The sequence below is a fragment of the Poecilia reticulata genome, linkage group LG20, assembly GCF_000633615.1.
Source record: "Poecilia reticulata strain Guanapo linkage group LG20, Guppy_female_1.0+MT, whole genome shotgun sequence".
NCBI lineage: Eukaryota > Metazoa > Chordata > Actinopteri > Cyprinodontiformes > Poeciliidae > Poecilia > Poecilia reticulata.
The window spans coordinates 3,889,659-3,915,495 of NC_024350.1; the positions used below are offsets into that span (position 1 = coordinate 3,889,659).

The following is a 25,837-nucleotide window of genomic DNA, read 5'->3' on the forward strand; positions in this document are numbered from 1 at the left end:
TATATATTATTTTTATTTATTTATTTTTTTTATTACGTTTAGGTTCTCTCATGATAAAGAGGGTTTTGGCTCCTTTCTTCGTTACCAATGAGCAGATCATTAAGGTGACAAAAAGTTCATTTTTAATCCTTAAATGCCCTTCTTGAATGCGCCCCCTTGTGGAGGATATAACCACATATGACTATTTAGTACATATGTGATGCATAATTACATTTCTGCCAGGCTTATTAGCTCATCTCCGTTGTGTCATGAGAGCAGCCTGTTGTTTTGTTTTGATAGCCTACGCTGTTTGCAGCCTCTTTTTAAACTGAATTATGTCAAATATGCTTGGTTTTATTGCCTGACCTCAGGCAGATATTGAACACAGCAGAAGCTGTTAATGCATTCCTTTTATTTCAGCCTTGAGCCGGATCATCTATAACTGTTTTTTTTTTTTTTTTTACGGATGTGCCTTCTACTGTTCAGAAAGAAAAGAAAAGAACAAGAAAAACATCTTGCTCCTGGAGCTCACGATTAAGCCAAAACTGTAACAAGAAAGAGTTCGGTTCATGTTAGAAGCAGACTGCAACAGATGTACTACACAGTAAGAATGAGTTTTGGATATTTCTTTTCATTGAAGAAAATCTATAAATCACATATGTACTCTGACGGTGAGACGAAACGGCTATCTTTGCTCAGTTCATCCTCCAGCAATAAGGAAGTTGATTATTAAACAAATTCTCATGGATTATGGAATACATTTGGAAATCGAGTATCCTCAAAATGTTCGTCCTTAGGACATTTCAGGATGTGCCCCCTTGTGGAACCTCTGATCTCGCCGCTGATTACTATGTACATAATGCATGACCATATTTTTATCAAGGTTAATACCATTTCTCAAATGAAGAATGAATAAATTAAGTTCAAGTTTATAAACACTATGAACCTTCTTTACGAATAAAGTAAAACTGACTGAATATTATGACATCTAACTCAGCAGCAGGAGCTGATGCATTCGTGTTATTTTAGCATTAAAATGTTTTTATCTTTGATTTTTGGACATTTTTTCTACTGTTACCTAAATTGGAAGATGTTCAATACGTCACTGCAGCTAAAATGCTACACTTTGTTAACAAATCTCGAACAGCGTGTGCTATTAGTAATTAACATAATTTTAATAAGTGATGATTGTTTATATTATTTCCCAACTAGATCAGCTGTTTTAGGCCAGCAACAAGTCCTACCTAAACATTTTGATTACAATTTACCTGAAGTTGACTGGTGTAGTCAGCTGTTGTTCTCTTGACTCGTGTGTCATGTCCAGCGTATCTTTGATAACCGCCAGAGTTAATTTTAAAGTGTATGTTTATATGGGATGTGGTGTGAATTATAATATCAACCTAGAATTAAGTGTGATGTCTGTGTTGGAGCAAGAATTAAAGTTGGAATCCAGTGTTGGCTTGCTTTGTACAAAGCTAATGCTAATGACAAGCGTGCTAGCAAGCTAGGTTTCTTATACGTAGTTGCTGCTAGGATGTCTTTGCTGTGGTTGTCAGGGAAACATACCACCTTGTTAGAATATTATAAAAAAAGCGTATTACTATTTCAGCTATGTTTTAGGTCCTCATCAGAAACTAATTCTTATTTTTGGGGGTTATGCCACGTAGGAGAGACTTGTTGGGTTAAGTTTGTTTAGAAGTTACATAATTTAGCCGAGTATGTTTTTTAGTTTGTTTTTCATTTAACTAAAATCATTTATTTGTCATTTAGCTGTTAGACTTGCAAAATGTAAACTCAAAATAATGGATAAACTCCAAACTGACTTTTTGGTTTAACTGATTGGTTTTGTTTTGTTTTTTTCATTACTGTACAGGAAGAACCATATAAACAAATAAACTGCAACTCTATATTAATTCAAACCTCCAATTACAGCCTATTAAAGTATTGTTGCTATTTGTTTACCTGAGCAATCACAGGTAAACATGTCACTTTAAATCCTGCGGCTTGTCTTTTTTTTTTTTTTTTCCTCCAACGATGGCAGCTACCTGGGTGATCACATCCTTCCGGGCCAGCGTGCGGACATTTTCAGTCTCCAGATATGTCACCGTGGTTGCAGAATAATGTGCCGGAAGCCTTTTAGGAAAAGTATCTTTTAATAATGCATAAGATGCTCCTGTGTCGCACAGAGAGGCATGCTTGGTGGCAAGGAGTGCCTGAGAAGGGAGGAGGTGGATCCTGCCTCGCCGTTTCATTGGGCGCCCCCGTTTCCCCGTGCGAGTGCTGCTGAATGTGCAGCGGTCGGAGTAACTGGGAGGGGCCCCCGGGGAGCGTTCAGCTCAACTCAGGGCAGCCGAGTCACAGCCACCCTGTCAGAAGTGCTGCCCTCGCAGACGCAGGGAGCACGCGGGGCGGTGGTGGAAGGAGCGCGGAACAGGGAGTGACAGAGGTTTGTGGCGGATGCAGCTGGTGGTGGTGAAGTTGAGTCGGCTCGACTTCAGCAGTCAAGGACTCGTGTGCCTTCAGAGGCCCGACTTGTCTTAGGGGAGGCTGATGCGCACAGACGTCTCCTTGGGGATCAGTGGGCTATGGCTTCCTTTTTTTTTCCCCCAAGAAGATGATTGAATTAGAGCTCTAAAATATTGAAATTCAAAGTGAGAAACTAGTAGATGAGGCTCAACATTCCATCTTCTAAAGGTGATGAGAGAACTCTGGATTCTGGTCACGATTCTGGGGTGTTTGGGTTTCATCTCCCCTTTCCTCTGTTGTTGTGTCAACCCCTGCTCTGCACTTTTATATTCTCCATGTTCCCGGTTCTCTTAAAGAGGTAGAATTATGGAAAATTGACTTTTTTGAGCTTTGCATCACATTATGTTATTCCTTCATCAAAAACATACATGGAGTGTTGCCTTGATTCTTTCCATGTATGTTTGAGAAATCCTTTAAATCTCCCGTAGCAACCATTCAGCTGTGCAGACCATCCAGGTGGATCTAGCTCTGCCTTCAAGGACAAAGCTCCTCCTTGGAGCTGCAGTTTCCAAACTTCCGCCTCACAGAGCAGTCCTCCCTGTGACTCCCCCACTCAGCTCCTTCAGACTAGCCAGCAGCAATTAGTAAACACCTGGTGGAACAATCCATCTGCTGAGCTCGTTATAGAAGATACTTCTCAGTGAAATGCTGATAAAATCACAGTTAAAGGGTTAATAGAGGAGCCAGATTGTGAAAGAACAGGAGTTCTTAAAGCGACAGAGATCTAATTTCAAGGCATTAGATTATGAAGTAAAATTCCTTTTAAGTTGTATTTGATATATAAACCATTTTGTAACAACAGAAGGCTATTTCAATGTGCTATAAAATGGCATTATGTGTCCTGAAAACACATAGTGTTGCCTCTTTAATGTGTTTGGACTGCCTCTGGTTTAATAGAGGCAGTCCATCTGTCTCTGTAATGTTGCATTATGGGTCCTCCTCAACATTGGCAAGTCATGACATATTAAATATTTTCCACCTCTGGAAAAATCTTGGAAAAACTGTATCTACAGGTAACAATAAATGTCGCAATAGACACGTGATCAATATTAATTGATAATACGTCTGAAAGAATTTTCAAAAATTTCACTGAACTCCAATCCAGAACCGCACTGCATTATGGGGGATGTAGGCAGAGAAAAGACTTTAGCCGCTCAACTTTTGGCTAGCTAAGAAAAGTTGGTGACATCGACTAACTCACTCCATCTTTGGTTACCTAGCAATAATCTGTTGAGTATCTCGTGCAGCAGCAGTTTAAGGATTTTACCTCACAGCTGCTTAAAAGTAAAAAAACAAAGGCATGGAGTGAAAACTGTGGATAAGAGGAGAGGTCATGCCACCAGTTTTTCAGTATTTCAGTCAGTAAAAACAAAAACAAAAAAAACAACAAAATAATTATTGAAAAATGTTTTACACTGATTGTAATACATTTTTCAGCCACGTTGCTCAGCCCTACCATCCGTTCATCCATCCAGTTTCTTGGGGGGGGTTTTTTGCATTTAAAACTCAGTAACTGTGAAATTGCCTTCTATTTTGTATATTAATGCTTTGAAAAATTGTCCAAAAAGTACCCCGTCTTGTATTTTGACTCAGGGAAAAAAAAAACACGTAGGAACCCCACAGGACAGACTCGCTGTTTTGATATCTCTTAATTTAGCCCGTCCTTCCCTGACACGGCGCCTTCGCCAGCCGCCGGCTCTCCCACCCACCGTTTGCTAAACCTGTCGCCGTCATTTACAGATTACAGATCTCACCGATTTGAAGGCGGCATCGCTTTCCGAAGTGGAGGGTGGTGGGGTTGGGGGGGTTGGGGGGGATGCTAAACGGCGAGCCGTCTCAGAGACAAACCCCAGGGAAGCATCACAGGCCTCCTGTGCATCGCTCCGCGTCGCCGGCCTGTGTGTTTATTCACATGGACGGCCAGCGGCCCCATTGGCACAGTTGTTAAAAGGCGAGATTAGGGATTCAGGAAATGCAGGCGGAGGAATCTGGTGAGTAAAGCAAAGGGAGCTGGCCGGGCGGCTTCTATCTTTATCTAGCTTTCATCTGTCTCTAACTGTCTGCCCTCCTGTCTCCCTCTCCACCCCCACCCCTGCTCTTGTTGCTCTTTTAGTGAGACTCTGGTGGGGAATATGAAGCAGGTGGACTCAGAGAAGATGAAAGTGGGAAGAGACAGGACAGAAACAAGTTCAGAGATTGCCCTTGAAAGCGCATAAAAATGTGTGAAATTAAAAACGAAAGGTGCAAAAGAGAGAAAAAAAAAGGAAAAAGAAATAGCCGTGATACCGGCGGCAACCGTGTAATTAATCCACCTTCCTCTGACTTAATCGGACTCGTTTTTTTTTTTAAATATACCTGGCAGCTTAGGGATTTATTGGGAAGTAATGCGGCAGGTGGGAGGTGGGTGCTGCTCCCCCCCTCTGGATCCTCCAAAGATGTGATGGAGATTATCATTTCACAGTTCACTGGGTTTCATTTGTTGAGTTTTTTTTTTTAATGAAAGAAACAGAAATAACCTCTTATTCAGAGAACTGTAAAAAAAATGGTGCAACAACCAACAGCGGGAGATGACGAGGAATAGAATCAAGCAATCGTTGTAGGTAAACACTAGAACCTAGATTGGCAACGAAGTGGTTAGCGGGAAAAAAAAGGCACGTTAGTGTTTTAAAAGATTTAAAAAAATCCGGAGGAACCGCAAAGGTGGGAAATAAAGGATGCGTCCTCTTGTTATTTTCTTCCAAATGAATCAAATTTTATTTGTATAGCACATTTCAGCAGCAAGGCTTTTCAAGGTGCTTTACATAATTAAAAAATTTATTAATAAATTAAAAACAGCATGTGACATTGAATAAACAGTAAGAAAGAGAAAGAGATTTTGAAAAAAAAAAGTTAAAAAAGATAAAAACATACTTTTGTTAAGGAATTTAAGCTCCTGTAGTCGCCGGACTCCGCCGGACTCCGCCGGACTCCGCCGTCCATTTAACACAGGTTTTATCCAGGCCCCGTCACCTTACAGGACAAGGACGAGTTTCTCTAGATCACACTTTTACCTCAATTCCAAGATACTCAAAAGACTTTGTTCTTTGACTCCTGTTGGAAAGAGCAATTCTTCTCATGATTCAGGAAACTGCTCGGTCACGCTCGAGCGGCCTCGGGGATGAAATGAAAGGAGACGCCGGGGGTAGCTCGGCCCCAGGGGCCGGCGGAGCGGACCGAGGCAGAGTCTGGCTGTTTGGGTTAACGGTGACCTCACCGGCCCGACAACGCCCCCCGGCACAGCTCCACCTGGGCCTCTAAAACATTCATGGGTTTAAATATAAAAAGTTGCAGCTTGCAACGCTGGCATCCGGCTACCTCTCTGGTGCCCAGTCGTTTTCAGACAGCATGTGTGTGTGTGTGGGGGGGGGGGGGCGTGTGTGTGTGTGTACCTTCTGGTTTAGAAGCGTTGTGTGCATGCACAAAAAAAGTATTTTTCTACTACTTGTGAAGTTGCACCCATCAGGATTTTGCAGGTGTGGTTTGATGTCTGAACAGGGCTTCCCAGTTTTGTCTGATTCAGATTTTTTGTTGTTGTTATTCTAGGTGCTGTAGTGCATAAAAAACATCAGTGTGGTTTTAATTTGCACAGAGAATTAAGGAATCAGAATCTTTCTTCATCCACACAACAGAGGGAATACCCTTCCATCCCAAAAAACAATCAAGTCAATAGCGCATTCAAATAACTGTTGCCTTCAGTTGTCATTAAAATGATGTATATTTCAAAAATAACCTAAAAGAAACCTATCTTCACATCGTAGACGTATTTGACGCCTTGAAATTGGCCTCTGTCTCTTTAAGAAGCTTCATAACCCTTCATTACCTCATCTTTTACTAAAGTCTGCATGAATCAAATACATTTTTGATTTTACACCATCCCTCCCTTTAAGCTGTTAAAAAGTGAACTTTACTGAGACAGTAAAGTTGTGATGGCACGGTGGAATGACATCGGCCTCATGCCGACGTTGGTCACGTTTGTTCCCTACAAAGGTTGGTAGCAACTCGAACAAGCTAACTGCAGTGGAAGCCTCCATATTCGCAGTGTCTTCTTTGGAACGTAACGCTAATATTTGGAACGTAACGCTAATATTTGGAACGGAATGCTAATATTTGCCTATTTGAAAATTTTTCTATAATATTCTAAATAAAATGCAGCTTCGGCAGCTTGGATACCTACATGCTAAGTAGGTAAACAACCAGTTCAGTGTTCTCTATTCTTTGCGCTGATTGGCTGTACTCTCATAAGTGGAAATCAGGAAGATTGTCCATGTTAGTTATTGCGGTAGTGGCAAGATGGTTTCCACTGTGCGTATTTATGAGGTATATTTGGTGTTTGAACTATTGAAATAGACAGTTAAAAGTGTTTTAGGGAGAAAAGTTTTAACTTATGGGTGGATGTGGAGCCTATGCCCCACCAATCTCGTGTGTCCGATGTAAATGGGCTTGGCCATGCAGCTGTTTTACACTTTTTTGGCTTCCACCAAAAAAATCAGTGTCTGAAATGAAGAAGGTCCCTTTGCACATAGAAACTGCACTAAAGGTGAAAAAGGGATCTCTGATGGAAAGAAGAGTTCACACTGCCAAACGATGCACATGCTTTTCACTTTTACAGGCACAATTTACTGGTAAAGAACATCATTGGTGCCATATTTTAACATGAGGAAGTGTGAGCGGGCAACTACATGCAGTTGGTGGCAATTAGAAAAAATCTATTCAACGAGTACCAAGAATACGACTAGTACAGCACCATAGTGATTGGCTTTACACCAAAGAGGAACTGAGTCAAGTGGATTTCTCTAGAAAAGAGGAAACAACAGACCCACAGGTGGCCAGAAGGCGTGGTGAGGTAGGAAAGGTGGCCGGATGGACACTAGCATAAACTTTGCACTGAACACGTATTTTGAGCTGCTTTATTCTCTGAACTTTAATTACTTTTCAGAAGAGATGTCGTCAGTTCTCTCTGACTGATTTGGCGAACAAAAGCTTCAACGTGTTTTGAGAGAAACTGATTCGTTAGCCTCTCCCTTTTATTGCTATCACTCCACATTCCTCCTCCTACTATTGGAATAAGAAATATTTTTCCTGTTTCTTCACATCATAGATCTCTGTTGCACACTTTCATCATTTCACGTCTGGATGGCTGCAGGTCTTTAGTAGTTTTGAGGGATTTGTTTAGAAATGCTCAACTTTACTGTTGACATTGCAGGACATGCTGGTGTTTCATCAACAATAGACATTTTCCTCTCATTTCAGACAATTCTTTTCCCATTAAAAATACATTTTTTTGAATAAAACCAAAACACTGCCTAATATCACAGTGAAGACATTTTGTCCAAATCTACTTTTTTTTCTAAATTTGTGTCAGAAAACATACTTTAACACATTTTCTCAAACTTACATTTTTTTTGTAGTTTATTGAGACAAATGTTGCTTTAAAATTAGATAGACATAAAATACTTGTATTATTTTAGTAAAATTGTACTTTATATGTAATATTTCTGAACGTTTTGCATTTTACAGTGTTCACTATCACATTCAAGCAAAAGGAGAAACCATCTTTCTACAGATTTCTATCAATCTTTTTAAATGTTAGCTTCCCCCTCCATACTTCAAGATAAAAAGCCCAAATTAATATGTATTCATGACCGAGGAGATATGAAATACTGTGCCCCGTAGGCATAGTTTTTCACCATAAGTGACAAGAAACATAGGCTTTTCAAGCTTTTCAACGGTACATTTTTTCCCTGCCATATATGTTTTCGTGCTCGGAAGGATTCCCGTCTCCCTCCATCCTCGCCTCCTCTGATGTCCGCAGACCTTGATCGATGGTCCGAGGAAGAGACCCGGCATAAAATAAACCCCTTTCTTCTCACTTAAAATGCACGTCCACACTTCATCCATCTGCTCTCCCCTTTTTTTCTTCTTCTTTTCCTCACCTCGCCTCCCCCTGGGCAACGGAGGGTTATGAGCAGGGGAGTAATGAGGGGAAGGGGGCCGCTGTGGCCAGGATGGTGTAGTGGTTACAACCCGGCTTTTTGTGATTGCGCTGCTTGTTATCGAAGTCTTTGCCAGCGCTTGTTGTCTCATTACCCGCGACTTGAACCGCTTTTTCATATCGAGACGTCGCAATGCGAGGTGTGTGGCGCACGCACATACACACACGTACGCACACACACACTTGATCCAGTCATCTCTTTAGTCTCCTCCTTACCACAGTAATATTATGTATCTTAATGGGAACAGGGAGCTCTGAGCCAAGAGTTCCTCTGGATAATTGGCTGCTTCCTCACCTGCTGACATCTCCCCCATTGACATTCTTACATTTTACATTTAAGGTGCTTCATTTCTTCTCCCCACCTTAACCTCTTTTTTTTCTTTCTCCTCCCTCTGTCCCTCTGACTTACACTTACTTTTTTTTTTTTTTACTTTTTGGACTGATTCTACATTGTCATCTGCTAAATTTAATCCTGGCTCTCGGTGAACGCTCATTGTGATTCATGTGACGGACTTTTCTTGTGAGCGAGAGTAAATGCGATGAAATTCTTTCATTTCATTTGAGCAGGACTTATGCAATAAGAGGCAATTGGAGGATATTCGAAGGAACTTTTCTTTTTTAATAAGTGAGAATGCATTGCTGCATTCTCACTTATTAAGATCCTGTTTACGTTTATCGGTCTTTACTTCTGCTAACTATAGCAAATTATAGTAATTCATATATCAAAACGTTCTGCTTCTTCTGGAGATTTCTGCTGTATCTTTTGCTAAATTTTACCATTGTGCTTTTTGAAATATTTGCGCTTTTGTGCCAATTTCAGCCCCATTGGAATAAATTGAAATTATACAAAGTTCTGCTAAAATGACAGCTTACTACTTCTGCTTACTTCAACATAGAAACTCCATTCTAACAAACCAAAGAAAAGAGCAAAAGAAGAAAAAAAAGAAGTATCCTCTGGTCCAATAATTCCTTTTCTGGGTTACTATCCTCTGGACTTGTATGTTCAAATTTTTAATGTTCCTGTTCTGGAAGTAGTTTTTCTGGATTCTAAGTTCGTTTAACAGCCTTTAAAGTTCAATACGTGTTGAATATTTTTAAATCTGTTATTTTCTTCACTAACAACCAGAAATAAGCACAAGAAAGTCAATCTGATCAGACACCAGCCATTTATTTCCTAGTCAAGTGACAGTGGATATTATTACTGATTTTTACAAACAGCAGCTTTACTTATTGAGAAATAAGATTTGATCACAGATTAACTTGAACTTTGTGATTTTATGATGCAGGAAACATTTAGCCACAGTACAGACACCTGGCAGTCTAGGGGTTTTTGGTTATTTAATTGTGTTGTCTATCCACTGCTTGGAGGCACAGGCATCCATGAAAGCACTTGGTGCAGTGAGTGCATTCAATGGATCTCCAGCGAAGACATGTTCCAGCCTGTTCCTGAACACAAATCCTCCACCAGACTCGCCCTGTCACAAACACAAATGTTTTAGCTGTTATGCTGCTGTGATTATCCAGTAAAATCGAAACAATGTTTAAATTTTGTGCAGAAAATTGTTTAAAGACTGACGTACGCGAGACACGTCCTTCTTAGAGCTTCTCACACTGAACCACTTCTGGTAACGGTACCTAAAGCCCTTGTCTTTTGCCCGTATCTTTTCCAACTTCTCATGTTCAGCAATCTTAAACTCTGCACACTGAAGATCATCTGGGCGATTTTCAACTGTAGAGGAAAAACAGCATGAACATGTAATGGCTGTTGAAGTGTTGACACATTTTGCTCAGAATATGACCTGTGGTTACGAAACTGCAGTATTGTTACTTGTATAAAATGTATTTTTTTCACATTTGTATCAAAACTGTCACAATGTCCTCATGGTTAATATGAGACAGATAATCTATGAAAAGTTTGATCTCTTTCACCTCCTCCCTTTTTTTTCTAGCTATCTGCAGAATTGTTTTTGGTTCAAAAACAACCAATCAGAGCCTAGAGGAGGGTCTTAGCGCTGTCAATCAATGCTCATGCACACCATGCTCACTTTACTGTAATGTGTGCTTATAAAACTTTTCAGGGTAATCTCAAACAGTTTCCTCAGAACTTCTTGTTTCAGCTTCAAGCTGTTTTTCTCAGAGAGTTTTTGATGATCAAAACTTCAACTAGCTTGCTAAGTTCAGCTTCAGCAGAGAGTCTAAAAACGGATTTGAATCATCTGAATCATCTTGAGGTAATAAAAACAAGGAGAAACATGAACATTCATCTCACTTCTTTTGTTAAAAAAGCCAACTCCTGTGCATTCATAGTCTACAAACTGAACCTTGGTGTCGCTGAAACACAAGAATAACAAAACTAAAAATTAAGTCTAAAAAATTTGGCCAATTAAAAGTATAAACCATGGCAGAGTTATCAGTGTATGAAATTCATGTCTTTAAGAATTATGAAAATATTTAATAAGCTCAACTTGATAAAACCTGAGACTGATTCACCTTCACTGTAGCATCTACTGCCAGATTTCCAGCAAACAGCTTTTTGGTGATCCCAATATTCTAGTAGACTTTGTTCTCGGATACAGTTATGTGCTTGTGGCAGACCCAAGACCCAAATGTGCCAGAAAAGTGTGAAAAGCACTTTGTGTTTCAGAATTTCTTTAGATAAAATTAATTCAACTTGCTACTTTAAAGTAATTTAACATCTACTTTAAACATAACCTGACTAAGCTAATCATTGGGACAAGTTGGTTCAACTTTGCTGGCTACACTTGTAGAAAAAAAAAAAAAAAGAAAAAAAAAAGTGAAATAGCTCTTTACTGTCATGCCCATTTTGTGCCAAAACAGATACCAACTTCAGCAGCTGGCTGCTTTTGTAACGAATGATATTATGCAGATCAATGAGCCACCCTAGCAGACTCTGTCAATACAACAGGAAATACTCCTCTTAGCTACAAAATAAAAGCCTCAAACGTAGGTACAGCAGAGTTTCAGGCTAACAGCACTTTTCTTTAATATCAAGAACTCATAATAGTTTCAAGACAAAGTCAGATGTTGACAGTAACTGAGCAGCTCTTTGCGATAACGTAAATTATTGTGGCATTTGGACAGCTTAGTTCAAGACCTGTAGAATTAGAACCCAATAACAGGAAATAGACTAGAAACTCTGTTTCACATTAAATTGAATCAACTCTACTCTGATATTTGCTTAAAGTAACATTATTTGTGCCATGTATTCACACAGTGTGTTGTCAGTGGAGTCAACAGTTTAACAGTTTGTTTGGCCACTGGCCGATCAAACTGCTTGGAGGTTCTACACCTTTTTCTCCAGGTTTTTCTCTTCGGGCTGCTATTATTCACTCTGAGTCAGGTCCATGTTTCACAACAGGAAAGCCTCACATAATTCCAGCCACGGCCTTGGCTATCTGGCTCTCTGCAGCTCGCTGCTGACACATCAGGGCGGCAGATAACTTCATTTAAAAGGTCAGTTTCAATACGAAACATAAGACGACCAATTAATGAAGCTATTCCAAAAGGAAGGGAATTATTAATGTTGTGTTTAAGATGGCATTTAAAAGAGGCAAAGGCTGACGGAGGGGAAAAATCAAGGGCATGACCACCGTGTGCCAGTGGCCTCGCTTGGTTGGGAGTTATAAATGGATGTGTTGCCTCGTATGAAATAAATCACAGTGCGTGATATACTACAGTGGTCCTTCTTATGGCCACATCCACCATTTACACCGCTTTAACAATGGAATGCAGTCACAGCCTGTTAAAATAAGACTTCGGGGACCAAGATGTTAAGAGCAACTTCAACTTGTTTTGATGCCTTTAAAGGAAAAAAAAACCTGTACATTTTTTTCTTGTAAAATCGTTAATACCCCTTGAACTTTTGCCATGCTTCTGTATGACCTCAAATTTCAGTTTATTTTCATTAGGTTTTTAGTAGGGATACACGATATTGTTGGCACGGTATTGGTATCGGCCGATATTAGCTGTAAAATTTAATATCGGACATCGGCCATTCTGTCAAACTAAAAGGTGTTGTTTGTTATGTGACAGTGATGCCAATGTGCACTGTTTGAGTGTTGTCATTGTCTTAGAGAGCAAATGTCATGAATAAATTTGACATTAAACATAATGCAGATTAAGACTGTTGGCCTCCTTTTTAGCATTTACATTTGGTAGCAGGCTAAATTCACAAAGATAATGCAGTATTTTAATTCAACAGTAGAGAAAGCCGTGTGGTTTCAGTAAGTAGTTACATGGAAAAAAATATCGGTATTGGTATTGGTATCGGTATTATCGGCCAAATGAGTTTTAGTATAACAGATATCGACCAAAAATCCCTATTATTTGGTGACGGACAAACACAAAGTATTCAGAATTAAAGAAAGTTGGATAACATGAGTCACAACAGCATTTTGGTTGATAAAGTATTTTTCTAATTTAACCTGCGACTCAAATTTGAAGCACTGAAACGTTGAAGGGAAACGACACATGGTTGCTTAACGTAAAAATGACAAATTCTTATTTGTATTTAACACAACACTTAAAAATCAAGTGATTGTTTTCTTTTACAAGGTATTCCCCTTTGGACATTGAAAGAAGCGACCTGTTGGCATGTTGTCAAACTTTAATGACTGACGCCGTATCAGTCACAGAATGGTTGCTGCGTCTTCATATGCATGTGTCGGCACCAGTAGCGTGCGAACGCAAACATGACTTGCTTTCACATCCATGCAGCTGCACGCTCAAATACGTCTCGGTGCGGCTTGTCAGCTTTACGTCCGGGCCTCATGCCTTGTTAGGACTTGTTTTCATTTTTAGTAATAATATTTTAATAGCTGAGTTGCTGACCTTTTAAATGCTTCATGAGAGGAAATGAATAAATAATTAACAGAAGTCATCTCCAATTATTTCTCTGGCTGTGTGGAATAAGAATGAATCTGACTGCAGTAACCTGCAGTTCATAAATTGTGCCTTTATTCGCCAGGATGGAAATGTGGATAGCAACATGTTCCAGGTAAAAGTGTCTCGTGCTTTCAGTGACTTTTCAAAGGATGTAACACAGGAAGAATGGAATAATGAGAAATGCTTATAGTTTCGAAGGGGTACATTTTTAAAGCCTTGTTGTACCTTATAACCTGCTCCTAGAGCTGGTTGCTCTGATGAAATCCAGCTGCTGTGAATGATGCTCATATCAACCCAAACCAGGATAAGTATCGAAACCTTTTCGTTGGACCAATGCCTCTCTATGAATACCTGTGTCTGATTTGGCCGTACAGGCCGATGCAGACCTGTTGTCTCTGTTCCGGATGTAAATTACACATACAAGCCGAGGACCAGTTTTGTTATATTAAACACTGAAAAAGTTGAAAGATTTATCCAAACCTGCTCCTCAGCACAATTCTGTCTCGAGGGGCTGAGGACGTTTCCCTCCACCTGGCTCGGTTGTCTCTCTGACATGCACCATTAACTGGGAGGTTTTATGCGGAAAAGCTTGGAAAGCAGTCTGGTTGTGAAAGCATGTCAGCGAGTCGTTTAGAAGTCAGACTGGCTCAGTTCTCCCAGAAAATCTGAATACTTCTGCAAATTGGGTGTATATTATTCCAATGGCTTAAGTAGAATCAAACAATAACTTCACTGCTTTCTGTTGTTTTGCTCGCACCGCTTTTGTCCTTTATGTTAAAGAGAACGCGAGCAGCATTGCTTCTTTCTTTGTGCTGAAGTGAGAAGATTCTCGGGGGTGCGCAGGCTGGAGAAAGCTGTAACATTGTAGGTTTCGATGAAGGTTTGGTGTGAAAGCAGCGGGATCCGGTTTACCCTGATGGCCTCAATTACCGCTTCCTCCCGTGTTTTGATGGACAACAAACACCAATGTGGTACTTCTGTCTCGCACCCGTCCGACTTTCTTTTCACACGCACACCTCTGCTCCCCATGCTGTGGCCCGTGCTAATGTTGTCTGACTGTCAAAATCCAGTCCCATAAGGGAGGTTTCCTCACATTCCCTCTTCTTCTGTTTCTCCGCAGCGCCAGATCATCGCCCGGCGACGCGGACTATGACTGACAGCCAGGGGAGCTGAGGAGACCTGCCACTCATTTTGCTATCAGCGCGTCAGAGGGGCTCATCTAGACCCCTTCTTCCTCCTCGGTCTTCTCTTATCTTCTGTAACCTCAAAGTCCTGGGCCTCTCTGGAAGCTTGGAAAAACCCTTCTAAATCAAGCATTGCTCCCCCCGCCCCAAAGGGCATTTGACATGCCTCCTCACTTCGTTTAAGTCATCAGAAAAAGACGACTGCAACCCACCACCCCCCTCCGGTTGGTACATCTTCAGAAGGAGGCGCCGCTCCGTCGGAAGGAGCTGAGAGAGGAGCAGTCATGAGGTTCCATTTTGCACTGACCCTCCAGGCGATATGGACTGGCATGTGCCACGCAGCCATGCAGCACTACCCTGCAGCGTGGGGCCACTACGATGTCTGCAAGTCCCAGGTGTACTCGGACGAAGGTTTAACCTGGGACTACATGGCCTGCCAACCCGAGGCAGCAGACATGACCCAGTTCCTGAAGGTCACTCTGGATCCCCCCAACATCACCTGCGGAGACCCTCCGGAGACGTACTGCGCTCTGGTGAGTACGTTACGAAAACTGAAAAGTCCTCTGTCAAGAAAACAGAGGGGGGTGGAAGGCAGCTTTCACATCAGTTTATAAGTGTTGTGTGTCTACTTGGCATGTTCTGACCCCACAGCCATGACAAACACTCTCAAAAGCCTGTGTGACTCAGATATGTAGCTGTGGCTGAAGGAATTGAGGCTGGTGCCCATTGACGTCATCTTCTGCTGTTTGGAGGGCTGTGTTTCAGTATTCACAGCAAATACAATCTGATGTTGTGGTGATGCCTCTGAAAACACTGGAAAATGTGACTTTACCAGCTGAAGAAACAAGCACACGCTTCGGTCACCTCACTCACACATCACACACCATTTTCTCTCTGTTCTGTGAGTTTGTATTAGCACTTCCTCCCTGGGAACACTAAGGACAAGTAAGTCATGAATGACATCCTTGTCTGTTGGTCTATATGGCCATTTATGATTGATTCAGATTGGGGGGGGGGCTGAAGCACATTTGCCCTAATCGGGCGCTGGGTGACTCAGTTTGTAGGGCGCCCAGTGGTGTAGGCGCTGTCATCCTTGATGCTGGTGTCCTGTTTGATTCTTGGTTTCGGGCCATTTGCTGCATATTTTCCTCCTTCCGTCTGTTCATTTGCTGTACAATAAAGGCCACAAGAGCCTAGAAAGTCTTGGGCAGTCATGGGTTAAAGCTAAGAATGCCACAATCAGGACTTTTCATACTGATCCACGTCATTTAACGACAGTAATTGGACGACATCGAGTTCCAACTGGATGTTTAATTAAACTCCGATCAGAAATCAATGCCTTGTAAATTCCATGATAATTCACTTTCAATGTATTCACCTACATTTCATGACCTAAATTAGTTTTCTAATTCTGCTCCACCTAATATTCTGGAGCCTTCATCTGTTGGTCAGTGGCAGATACATCGTCCTTTTTACACGTCGTTTCAACACAGGGGTTAACTAACATTTCTTAACCACCTTGGCAATGTTTTCCCATGGAGCCGTTTGCGTCAGGCGAGGCTAATGCTAGCACGTTCGCTCCCATGTTTTGCTATGATATTTAGGCTCTCTCAACATATTTCGGAAGAGTTCCAGTTGTTGGTGTGTGGATAAAAGAGGTGCTGTATTAACTTGGCATGTTGCTTTGAACTCAACAGCACTCCAGCTCTTGCTAACGCAGAGCGCTATAAGAGCAGGTTTCTTAAACGACTTAGGTGCAGCAGCCAAGATGGCGCCTCTTGCACTGGGAAAATACTTAGCTTGAATGAGAACGACTTTGAAAAAAATTCACTTGGGCTGCGTTACAGTTTTGCAAGCCACACAAAATAGTGCTGGGATAAAAAAAAATTGACTCATTAGCTAATGCTACAAGTGTAGCTGACATAAAATCGCTGACAGAAAACCAAAAACAGGAAATGAGTTAAGTTGGGGATTCAAACGAGTTCATAAAAACATTCCTTGATCGGGAGCCTGATGTGACACTTTGGTTTGGCACATCCACAGTTAAAATAGTGGAAAATATCCACTCACTGTTTTTGATGGCGAAGATAAACTCTGAGTAAAGTTAAACTCTGCACCAATTTTTGTTGACTGCTTATGCGTTGAAACGCTCAAGTGAGCTAATTTCTTAAGAATCCCAAAACAAGCAAATGAAAATCATATTAGGTCAAGTATTTAATTAGCTAACCGCTCGCTGGCTTCTTCTGGGCACTTTTCCCCTTGAAATTCACAGCTGGTCGCTTCGGATTAATCCAAAATGATGAATCCATTTCGGGCCGCAGCGTGTTACCAAGTCATCAAAGATTCCATCAGAACAAACGCGCTCCTCAACAGCTTTCGAGAGCCCTTTCAGATAAATCGGGAGATGTTTCAGGGAAAAGTAGTAACTTGAGGCGTATAAATAGACCGTCGCCATCAGCACAAATTCAGCTGAGAGGGAAAGATAGAGGAACAAAGAGGGATTAACAAAACACAGATGACAAAAAAAAAAAAAGAAAAAACAGCAAAAGGATGATCAGAGAGGCAAGAAGGAGCGTGCATGAGGGAGACGGCGGCTCGGAGGACTCTGTGCAAAGCAGAAGATGACTGAAGAACTAATATCTCCTGCGCAGGGGAGGAGGGATGCACGCTCTAAAATGTGAATAATTCAACGTGTTTTGTAGCTAATGTGTTTTATTCATAGGACACATTATTCAGCACGACATCTCAGAGGCACTTCTCAAAAAATGCTGACTCCTGTGACTCCAAGGTTGGTTGAAGACAGTGGGTGGGAGGTGGGGGGGTCGGGGCAGCGCATCGTCACACTCCGTGTGTGACCGCCTGCCCAGCAGTTGACTGACACGAAGAGCCAGAAGCGTTTCGAAAGAGTCGTTACGGCACTCGGAAAAGTCTGAAATATCGTGATTTGATTTCGGTGTTTTATTTTCTTTTTACTCAGGAAATAGGAATCAGATGGTTGCTGATGTTTATCCAGGATTGTGATCATGTGATTGCTGCAAAGCCAGTCTGACGCCAGGGTTCCTTTATGTTGAGAATGTGAAAAAAATATGAGTTTTTTTTTTTGTTTTGTTTTGTTTTTACAGAGTTCTGTTATGATCAGTCCATTGATTTAATTTCACGTCCCTCTGAAAAAATAAATGCCAAAAAAATAAATAATTAAGTTGTCTCTTATAATAATAGATAATAGTAAAGATAATAGTAAAGATTCCTTCCTTATTTACTTCCCCATTTATTTTTTTTTATTTCATATTTCAAAGCCTGGTCAACATTTCAACACTTCGGTTTGGAAAACGACAAATCTTACCAACTGTTTTTGGTCTTATATCTAGTGCAAATATCTTAGTATGCTTGAAATAAGATAAAACTAACTTACAATTAACTTTTTTTGCAAGATATATAACTTTGTTTTAAGTCAGTAATTCCTTAATATTGATTAAAAGAAAGTCCTTGTTCTATTGGCAGATTATTAAACTAAAAAGACATTTTTCCCGTGTTATTAGTGATACATCCTGCTAGAGGAACAACTACTTTTTCACCAATGTTAAGGAATTATTGACTTAAAACAAGCACCTACATCTTGCTGAAAAGTTACTTGTAAGATTTTTTTCATTATTATTATTTCAAGTGTACCAAGATATTTACACTGGAAACTAGTTCAAAAATATTTGGTAAGATTTTGTGTTTTTGCAGTGAAAGCATATTTTGAAGTTACTGGACTCATCAGTAAGTTGACTCTGTAAAAGTGTCGCATTTTTTAAATGACAAATGTTAAGGAACTCTGGTTTCACTATTTTTGCTCTGCGGCAACGAAACGATCTAAAACCTGGATAAACACCAGCAGCCATCGGATTGCTATTTCTGGAGAAACACAGCCGAAACTAGGTTTGCGATTATTACTGCCAGTCTCTTAACAGGCTGATGACGGCTTATTGAATTAGCGGCAGTTTGTGCTGCGCCGCTGCACCGGCGGTCAATGCGATAGGAGGGCCTCGATTAACCAGGCAGCGGCCGGGCCCCGCGAAGCCATTTCCTCTCTCCGCTGTACTCCGCGGATCACAAATCACACGAGCATCAGTGAAATATGACCCCCCTCAAAAGTCTCCCCGCACCACCTCGCCGCTTAGCCTCGGAGTTCAATCCTCTGCGATTGCTTTATTTTTACCTCGGCCGGAGAAACGCGGCTCCAGATCAACAAGGAAACAATTATCATTGATATTTCATCCACTGCCGATCAGCCGCTGCAGTGTCAATAACGCTCATATCACGAGTCGGATCGTTGAGCATTCGGGTAATTATTGTATGCTGGCGTTATCGGGGGAAATCATCTCTCCGGCGATTGATTTAAAAAAAAAAAAATGTTTTTGTGCTCACAGAGGACGTTGCTGCCATGCTTCTACTTCCTGGAGAGCTGAAGGTAACGGACACCGAGGCCTGACAGGAGCGAGGCAGGCAGGGAGGGAGAAGCTGGAGGGCGTGGCGCTCAAGTGAGCTCAGGTTGCGGCCCTCTGTCCCAGGGTCGCAGATAAATGAAGACAGCGTCACACACACTGTACACTCACACACACACACACACACACACACACACACACRCACGAACGCACACACACACACACAAACTGCTTGCTCCAGTGAAGACGTTTTATTCTCCTTCTAGCCTGCTGACCTTTTCAATAGCAATAAGCTGGCATTCTCTGAACTCTGGCACATGAATCTGCCATGATATGAGATTTCACCGTCGCCTCCAGTTAGACTCACATTGGCTTTTAAATATCTGGACAGCTTTCGCAGCCGCAACCACCTCCATGGCTGACATTGAGGGCGGGACGCGAGAAGGCGGCTTTAACGTCGACGTTTGTGAATTGTTAATGGAATGTTTTCAAAAAGTGAGCTGTTTGTTTGGGGACATTTACAGTGAAGTATTAGGGCCAAACTAAGACAAAACTGAGAAAATTATGAGAATAAAGCCATATATTAACAGGATAAAGCAGGCTTACAACTTTTTTATTGGTTTTAGAAATAAGGAAATACTTAATCTGTTAATACCTCAGAAACAGATTGTTATCCGTCTTGTGTCCTGCTACTCATAATAATCTGAGGTTGTTTACTACGACTTTAATATGGTAATATTATAGCATTATTCTTGCATTGCAGCTACTTTATTCTGGTAATTTTACAATTTTATACTGGTAATATAAAATCAGAATATTACCAGTTCTCACATTTTATTCTGGTGTTATTATGACTTCATTCTCGTGTTAATATGGCTCTATGCTTGCAATATTGCTGCTTATTCTCGTATAATTCGGATGTTATCCTAATATGAGTTTATGCTCGTAATTCTACTTTATTCTCTTATTATTCTTTTTTCTCAGCTCTAATAATCTGTCGTAAAAATTTGCCAAAAACAGAAAAGAAAAAGAAGATTAAAGCTAAAGAGTTCTACAATAAATCACTGTTACTGGCTTGTGTTACTGTGGATGTCTTTGGTCTTGGCAGAGAAAGTGCAGTCTGTGTCTATATTGGTGGCAAATCTGATAAATCCTTAAAAGTCCACCATGTTCCCCAGCCAGTTAGCAGGTAATTTGAAAAGAAAGAAAAGGATGGTTAGAAGTTGGTGGAGAATGTGTCCCTTTTTCCAGTTTTAACATCAATCAGAAATAGACAAACACACGGTTTTGATTCAGTTTTTATTCTCTGTCTTGTGAATAAAAACTCGTAAAATGAACCTAGGCTTTCCAAACAATCAGCTTTGCTCTACTTTAAGGCTTTTTGCCCTTCTGCCTTTAAACGTGAAATTATTCTTTGTTTCTGTTAATAATGAGTGTGAAACTGTGTGAGTGTTTTTTTGTTTTTTTTTTCTATCTTCTTCACGCTGCTTTAATTCATGCAGACTGATGGTGCTTTTAAGGCGAGCTTAATAAATAGCATTAACTGGGCTCAGCAGAAGTGTGAAATGGTTGTTTTTCTCCTGCTCAGGTCCAGTATCATCTCCTTTTCTTAAATGTAAAATGAACCATTTTGGCTTAGTGTTGTACGTGGTAAACTTTATTCAGACTTTTTTTATGCTTCAGAAAGGGGTTATCTTAAAAAATGAAGTAAAAAAACCCCAAAACAAAATACTTTAGTTATGAGTAAATTCAGCTATTTTTTTATTGTGGCATTTGACAAAGACTGTGTGGAAATATACCTGCTTTGGGACTCTAAAATGCATTTTTCTTAAAGAACAAAAGATGCAAAATACACAGTTATTACACAAATACACAATTATTTTTATACCATCTAAACTGGAGAAGAGCTCAACTGTTCTATCTTCCCATTTGATAAAATTTTAACATCATGTACCATCAACTTTTTTAGCTGCACCAATCAGAAATGTTGTGGCTTAAATTCAATCTTCAGCTTTTGGAAAACCTTCATCTTGCTAACACCAGCACAATGCAGAAGCAGGTTCAACACTTAGAACAACAAAACACAAAAGCAACTTTGCTACATTAGTTCACCTTCCTGTTATCTTTTCAAAACCCGGCTCTCTCTCACCTGCTGGATTAACCACAGACGTGTCTTTTTAATGTGTTTTTTTGTTTTGCTTTGGTTCTTACGCAAACAACTTCTACACCGAAGGTTGTTGCGGTTACCGCAACCTTGTAGCACTTGGCACAATGGGTTTACTGCTCAAAAATCATCAATCCGACTCAATTCTTTTGTCATTTTTATTTAATACTGCTTCCCAGTGGATACAGCCATTCATTTCGGATTATTTTTAGATGTACACCAATTTTGCTGATGCATACGTTCTTAAATAACATTAGATATGTGCATGTAGCTTATCTTTTACCAGTTCCTACGTTCCAGTTTTTGTAACGACGAGTTATGACAACATTCATATGAACCTCTTAATCTTTCTAAGAGGCACCACGCATCTAAGAGGTCTTCAGGATGCTGGTACTTCCTGTGGATTTACTTCGTGTCATACAGTACAGATCAAAAGTTTGGACACACCTTTTCATTCAAAGAGTTTTCTTCATTTTCATGACTATCAAAATTGTAGGTTCACACTGAAGGCATCAAAACTATGAATTAAACACATGTGGAATTATATACTTAACAAAAATGTGTGGAACAACTGAAAATATGTCTTATATCCTAGGTTCTTCAAAGTGGCCACCTTTTGCTTTGATTACTGCTTCGCACACTCTTGGCGTTCTCTTGATGAGCTTCAAGAGGTAGTCATCTGAAATGGTCTTCCAACAGTCCTGAAGGAGTTCCCAGAGATGCTTAGCACCTCAGGTCCGGTGACCATCACACCTCCTCCTCCATGCTTCACGGTGGGAACCAGGCATGTAGAGTCCATCCCTTCACCTTTTCTGCGTCTCACAAAGACACGGTGGTTGGAACCAAAGATCACAAATTTGGACTCATCAGACCAAAGCAYAGATTTCCACTGGTCTAATGTCCATTYCTTGTGTTCTTTAGCCCAAACAAGTYYMTTCTGCTTGTTGCCTGTCCTTAGCAGTGGTTTCCTAGCAGCTATTCTACCATGAAGGCCTGATTCACACAGTCTCCTCTTAACAGTTGTTGCAGAGGTGTGTCTGCTGCTAGAACTCTGTGTGGCATTGACCTGGTCTCTAATCTGAGCTGCTGTCAACCTGTGATTTCTGAGGCTGGTGACTCGGATGAACTTATCCTCCGCAGCAGAGGCGATTCTTGGTCTTCCTTTCCTGGGGCGGTCCTCAAGTGAGCCAGTTTCTTAGTAGCGCTTGATGGTTTTTGCGACTGCACTTGGGGACACTTTCAAAGTGTTCCCAATTTTTCGGACTGACTGACCTTCATTTCTTAAAGTAATTATGGCCACTCGTTTTTCTTTACTTAGCTGCTTTTGTCTTGCCATAATACAAATTCTAACACTCTTTTCAGTAGGAGTATCAGCTGTGTGTCCACCTGACTTCTGCACAACACAACTGATGGCCCCAACCCCATTTATAAGGCGTGAAAACCATTTCAGGTGACAACCTCTTGAAACTCATCACGAGAATGCAGAGTGTGTGCAAAGCAGTAATCACAGCAAAAGGTTGCTACTTTGAAGAAACTAGTGCTTTTTGTTTAGTGCATATTTCCACATGTGTTAATTCATAGTTTTGATGCCTTCAGTGTGAATCTACAATGTCAATAGTCATGAAAATAAAGGAAACTCATTGAATGAGTAGGTGTGTCCAAACTTTTGGTCTGTGCTGTAAAAGTCTGAGCTTTCCCTAAGCGGATCCTAATTGGACGTTTTCATCCCTCCTCTGTCCCAATCTTACACAACGTGTCGCCACTCAACATCATCCACGCCGGCGTTTCATTGAGAAGCCAATGTGCCGTCAGCAGGAATGACACGCCTCATTTCTTGCAGCAACACTCGGCCGACGTGAGGTCTGAAGGTTGGAGAAAAAAGAAAATAAGACGAGACCTGTTTTGTTTTAACAGCTCTGTCGTCTCGTCCGTGACTTTCTGTCAAACTCGTTCATGTTGCCGTTTCGGAAATATCCAAAGCCTAAGCTTTACTTTTCTACCCTAAGGGTTTGCTGCGTAAAAACGGCACATGATTTCTAGAGCAATTGTTGCGAGTAAACACGGCAGAGAAAAACTATTAATTAGCATAACTGTTGGACATCAGAGGACGAAACTCTGAATGCGTGAGCATTTCGTGGCTTTCATCTCGGCCGGACCCAACAAAATCAAATGTCTGTCGAGGCTCGTGACTGAGGCAGAGGACAAGAACCAAAACAAATTCAAATGAGACAAATCAGAGTCGTTCTCAACTCTTTTTTTCCCCCCTCCATCTTTGTTTGATTAATGATAGCTATCTGGAGTCCCGAACAAAGGTGCAGTTGTTGTTTCTGCATAATTTACCAAGATGCAACGTTTGGGACTTGACTGGATTTTTTTTTTTTTGTCCTCAATATTTTTCATCTAATGCTCAAGGGAATGCCGTCTCCTGGTGTGATTTAATTAGCCTAATCAACTCTCAGCAGCAAGAAGCTAACGCTAAGGTTGCCCACACTCATGATTCTGCTTGGTTTGATGGAGAGCCTCACTCTGTTTCATTGGTCCAATACAATAAAACAGGGTTAAAAAAAAATTGAACTTTAATAAAAAGTTCACGTATTCCAGCGAGCAAAACACGTTAAATTGTTTTTAAGTTTTCATTCCTGTTAATATTGATGGTAAAAAAAAAATAATAAATCTGTGTCTCTTTGTTTAATTAATCTAAAACATGAACTTTTCAATGATATTTTTCATTTCAATGAGCCGTACCTATATTTACTGCAGAGCATGTATGCTTAAAAATCTAAGTTAAGTACCTTCTAAAACAAACCAGTCCTGAATTACCATGGCAACATGGTCGGAAAACTTGTTTGTTTGTTTTTTTGTTTGTTTGTTTGTTGTTTTTTTACAGAATGTGAAATACGGAGGATGGAATACGCTGTAAAATAGTCAAACACGCATCAGGAAAACGAAGAAGAAATCTCTATTGTGCGAAATCCGCAGCATTCATCAGCCTTCACCGCCTGCTCTGTGTTCTCCTTAATCTTCCGTGCTGAGGATCTCTAATGGCCGCCGGCGCACAGCAGCGAGCGCTACACCACACATCAAAATTTAGTGTCATAGCTGACAGCATTGCTGCTGGTTTATATGCGCTATAAGCTATGATGGTGCAGCTGTCTTGGGTTAAAAATTGAGGGCCAGCACTCACCCTGCTTGCAAGAAGGAAGAAAAGGGGGGGTGGGAAATAGAACAAAACACAAGAGGACGGAAGTCGTCTCCTGAAGCAGCGCTCTTTCCACTGTTACTGACAATTTGCTATTTATTTATTCTCTCTTCCATAGATCGTTTGTGTCTTTTGGCTACTCGGGCGTTCTTGACACCGCTCTGCCATGAAAGTTCATCGTAGCTAAATGTTGACCAGGAACGTTTGCTGAGGAAACACAGAGCGTGGTTCTTTGAGAAACCATTGTTGAGCAGCACAGCCGATACGAACAGCGATTTTATTGTTCCGCTTGAACTGTTTGCACGAGGATTAGGACAAAACGATGAGGTCGCAAACCGCATCCTGCAATCCCAACAGCATTCTCTGACAGCTTACGTGATCACATCACGGTTGGACGGCATATGTGGCATCCCTCAGTAGTCATGTTTCTGTCCAAAGGTAAAAGGAAATTGTTCTCGCCACTGTGTCAGATGTGCTCAAAAAAAATAATCCTGGAGCACTGTGAGTGTTTTTAGCATCATTAACAGAAACGGTGTTAATTGCCAGATTGGGTCTGAGGACTGGAAATCATAGCAGACGTGACAACTTTATATCTTTTGGTGAAACAAATGCGCCGGTTTTTGTTACAAAGCGGTAATTACACCCAGTTAACACCTAATACCTGGTGAAAGCGGCTCCGTGCTCACGCTCTTCCCACCTCTGTGCCCCTTCTCTGAACCAAGCCTCATTACAAGCTTTCACTTTGTAGCAGTTGCCCGAAACTCTGCTCCTGCACTGGGGGAATAGGCTGAATACCAGCGAACACGGCAGACGAAATGTCTGGGAGGCTTGTTTTTTACCTTTCTGACCAAAGATGAAGGTTATAGTTAACTTCAGCCACAGGAGGACTTCATCACACTCTCCCCCAGCAACGTCCCGTGTCATAAAGTTTGCATGAGCATTCGGGGTGGGGCGGTGGAGGGGGGAGGGGGGGTTCAGTCTGAATTTTGATCATCGTCGCACTTCCTCAAAGCTCTCCTCTTCGGAGCCTTCGAAGTCTAAACAAACTTTTGTCAGCGGAGCTGTGGCAGGCTCAGCAGAAGTCCAATAAATAATTGTTTAGATAAAATAATAAATAAAAATCCCACACCTCCTCATAATTGGCATGTTGAGACGTGGCTTTTGTGATGTCGAGGTGACACCAAGAAAACTCTGGGTTTTTTGGGGGGGGTTTCATTACATTTTTTCCCGGTGCTGAGGCTGGCTTTAAATGACTTTTTTTTATTATTATTTATTTAATTTTTATAGCTTTACTTTGACATATCTGACAACAGATACTAAGGGAAGGTATTTTTTGTATTTTTATTTTTACCTGTCTTCCTTCCAGAATCATTATCATCATGTGGTTGTCAGATTTAAGTGATTTAAGTAGCAAATGAGAAC

General features: G+C 40.9%; 1 protein-coding gene across 10 annotated transcripts in view; it reads left to right on the forward strand.

The window, feature by feature from the left end:
• The window catches only part of ntng1a (netrin g1a), a 160,854-nt gene that overhangs the window by 5,666 nt on the left and 129,351 nt on the right, over positions 1-25,837 (forward strand). For all 10 annotated transcript variants that reach the window (XM_008438353.2, XM_008438362.2, XM_008438363.2 and 7 more), the window contains exon 2: positions 14,562-15,158. In XM_008438353.2, the coding sequence (XP_008436575.1) occupies positions 14,910-15,158 (249 nt within the window). In that variant the 5' untranslated portion in view covers positions 14,562-14,909. The remainder of the gene's footprint in view (positions 1-14,561; positions 15,159-25,837) is intronic.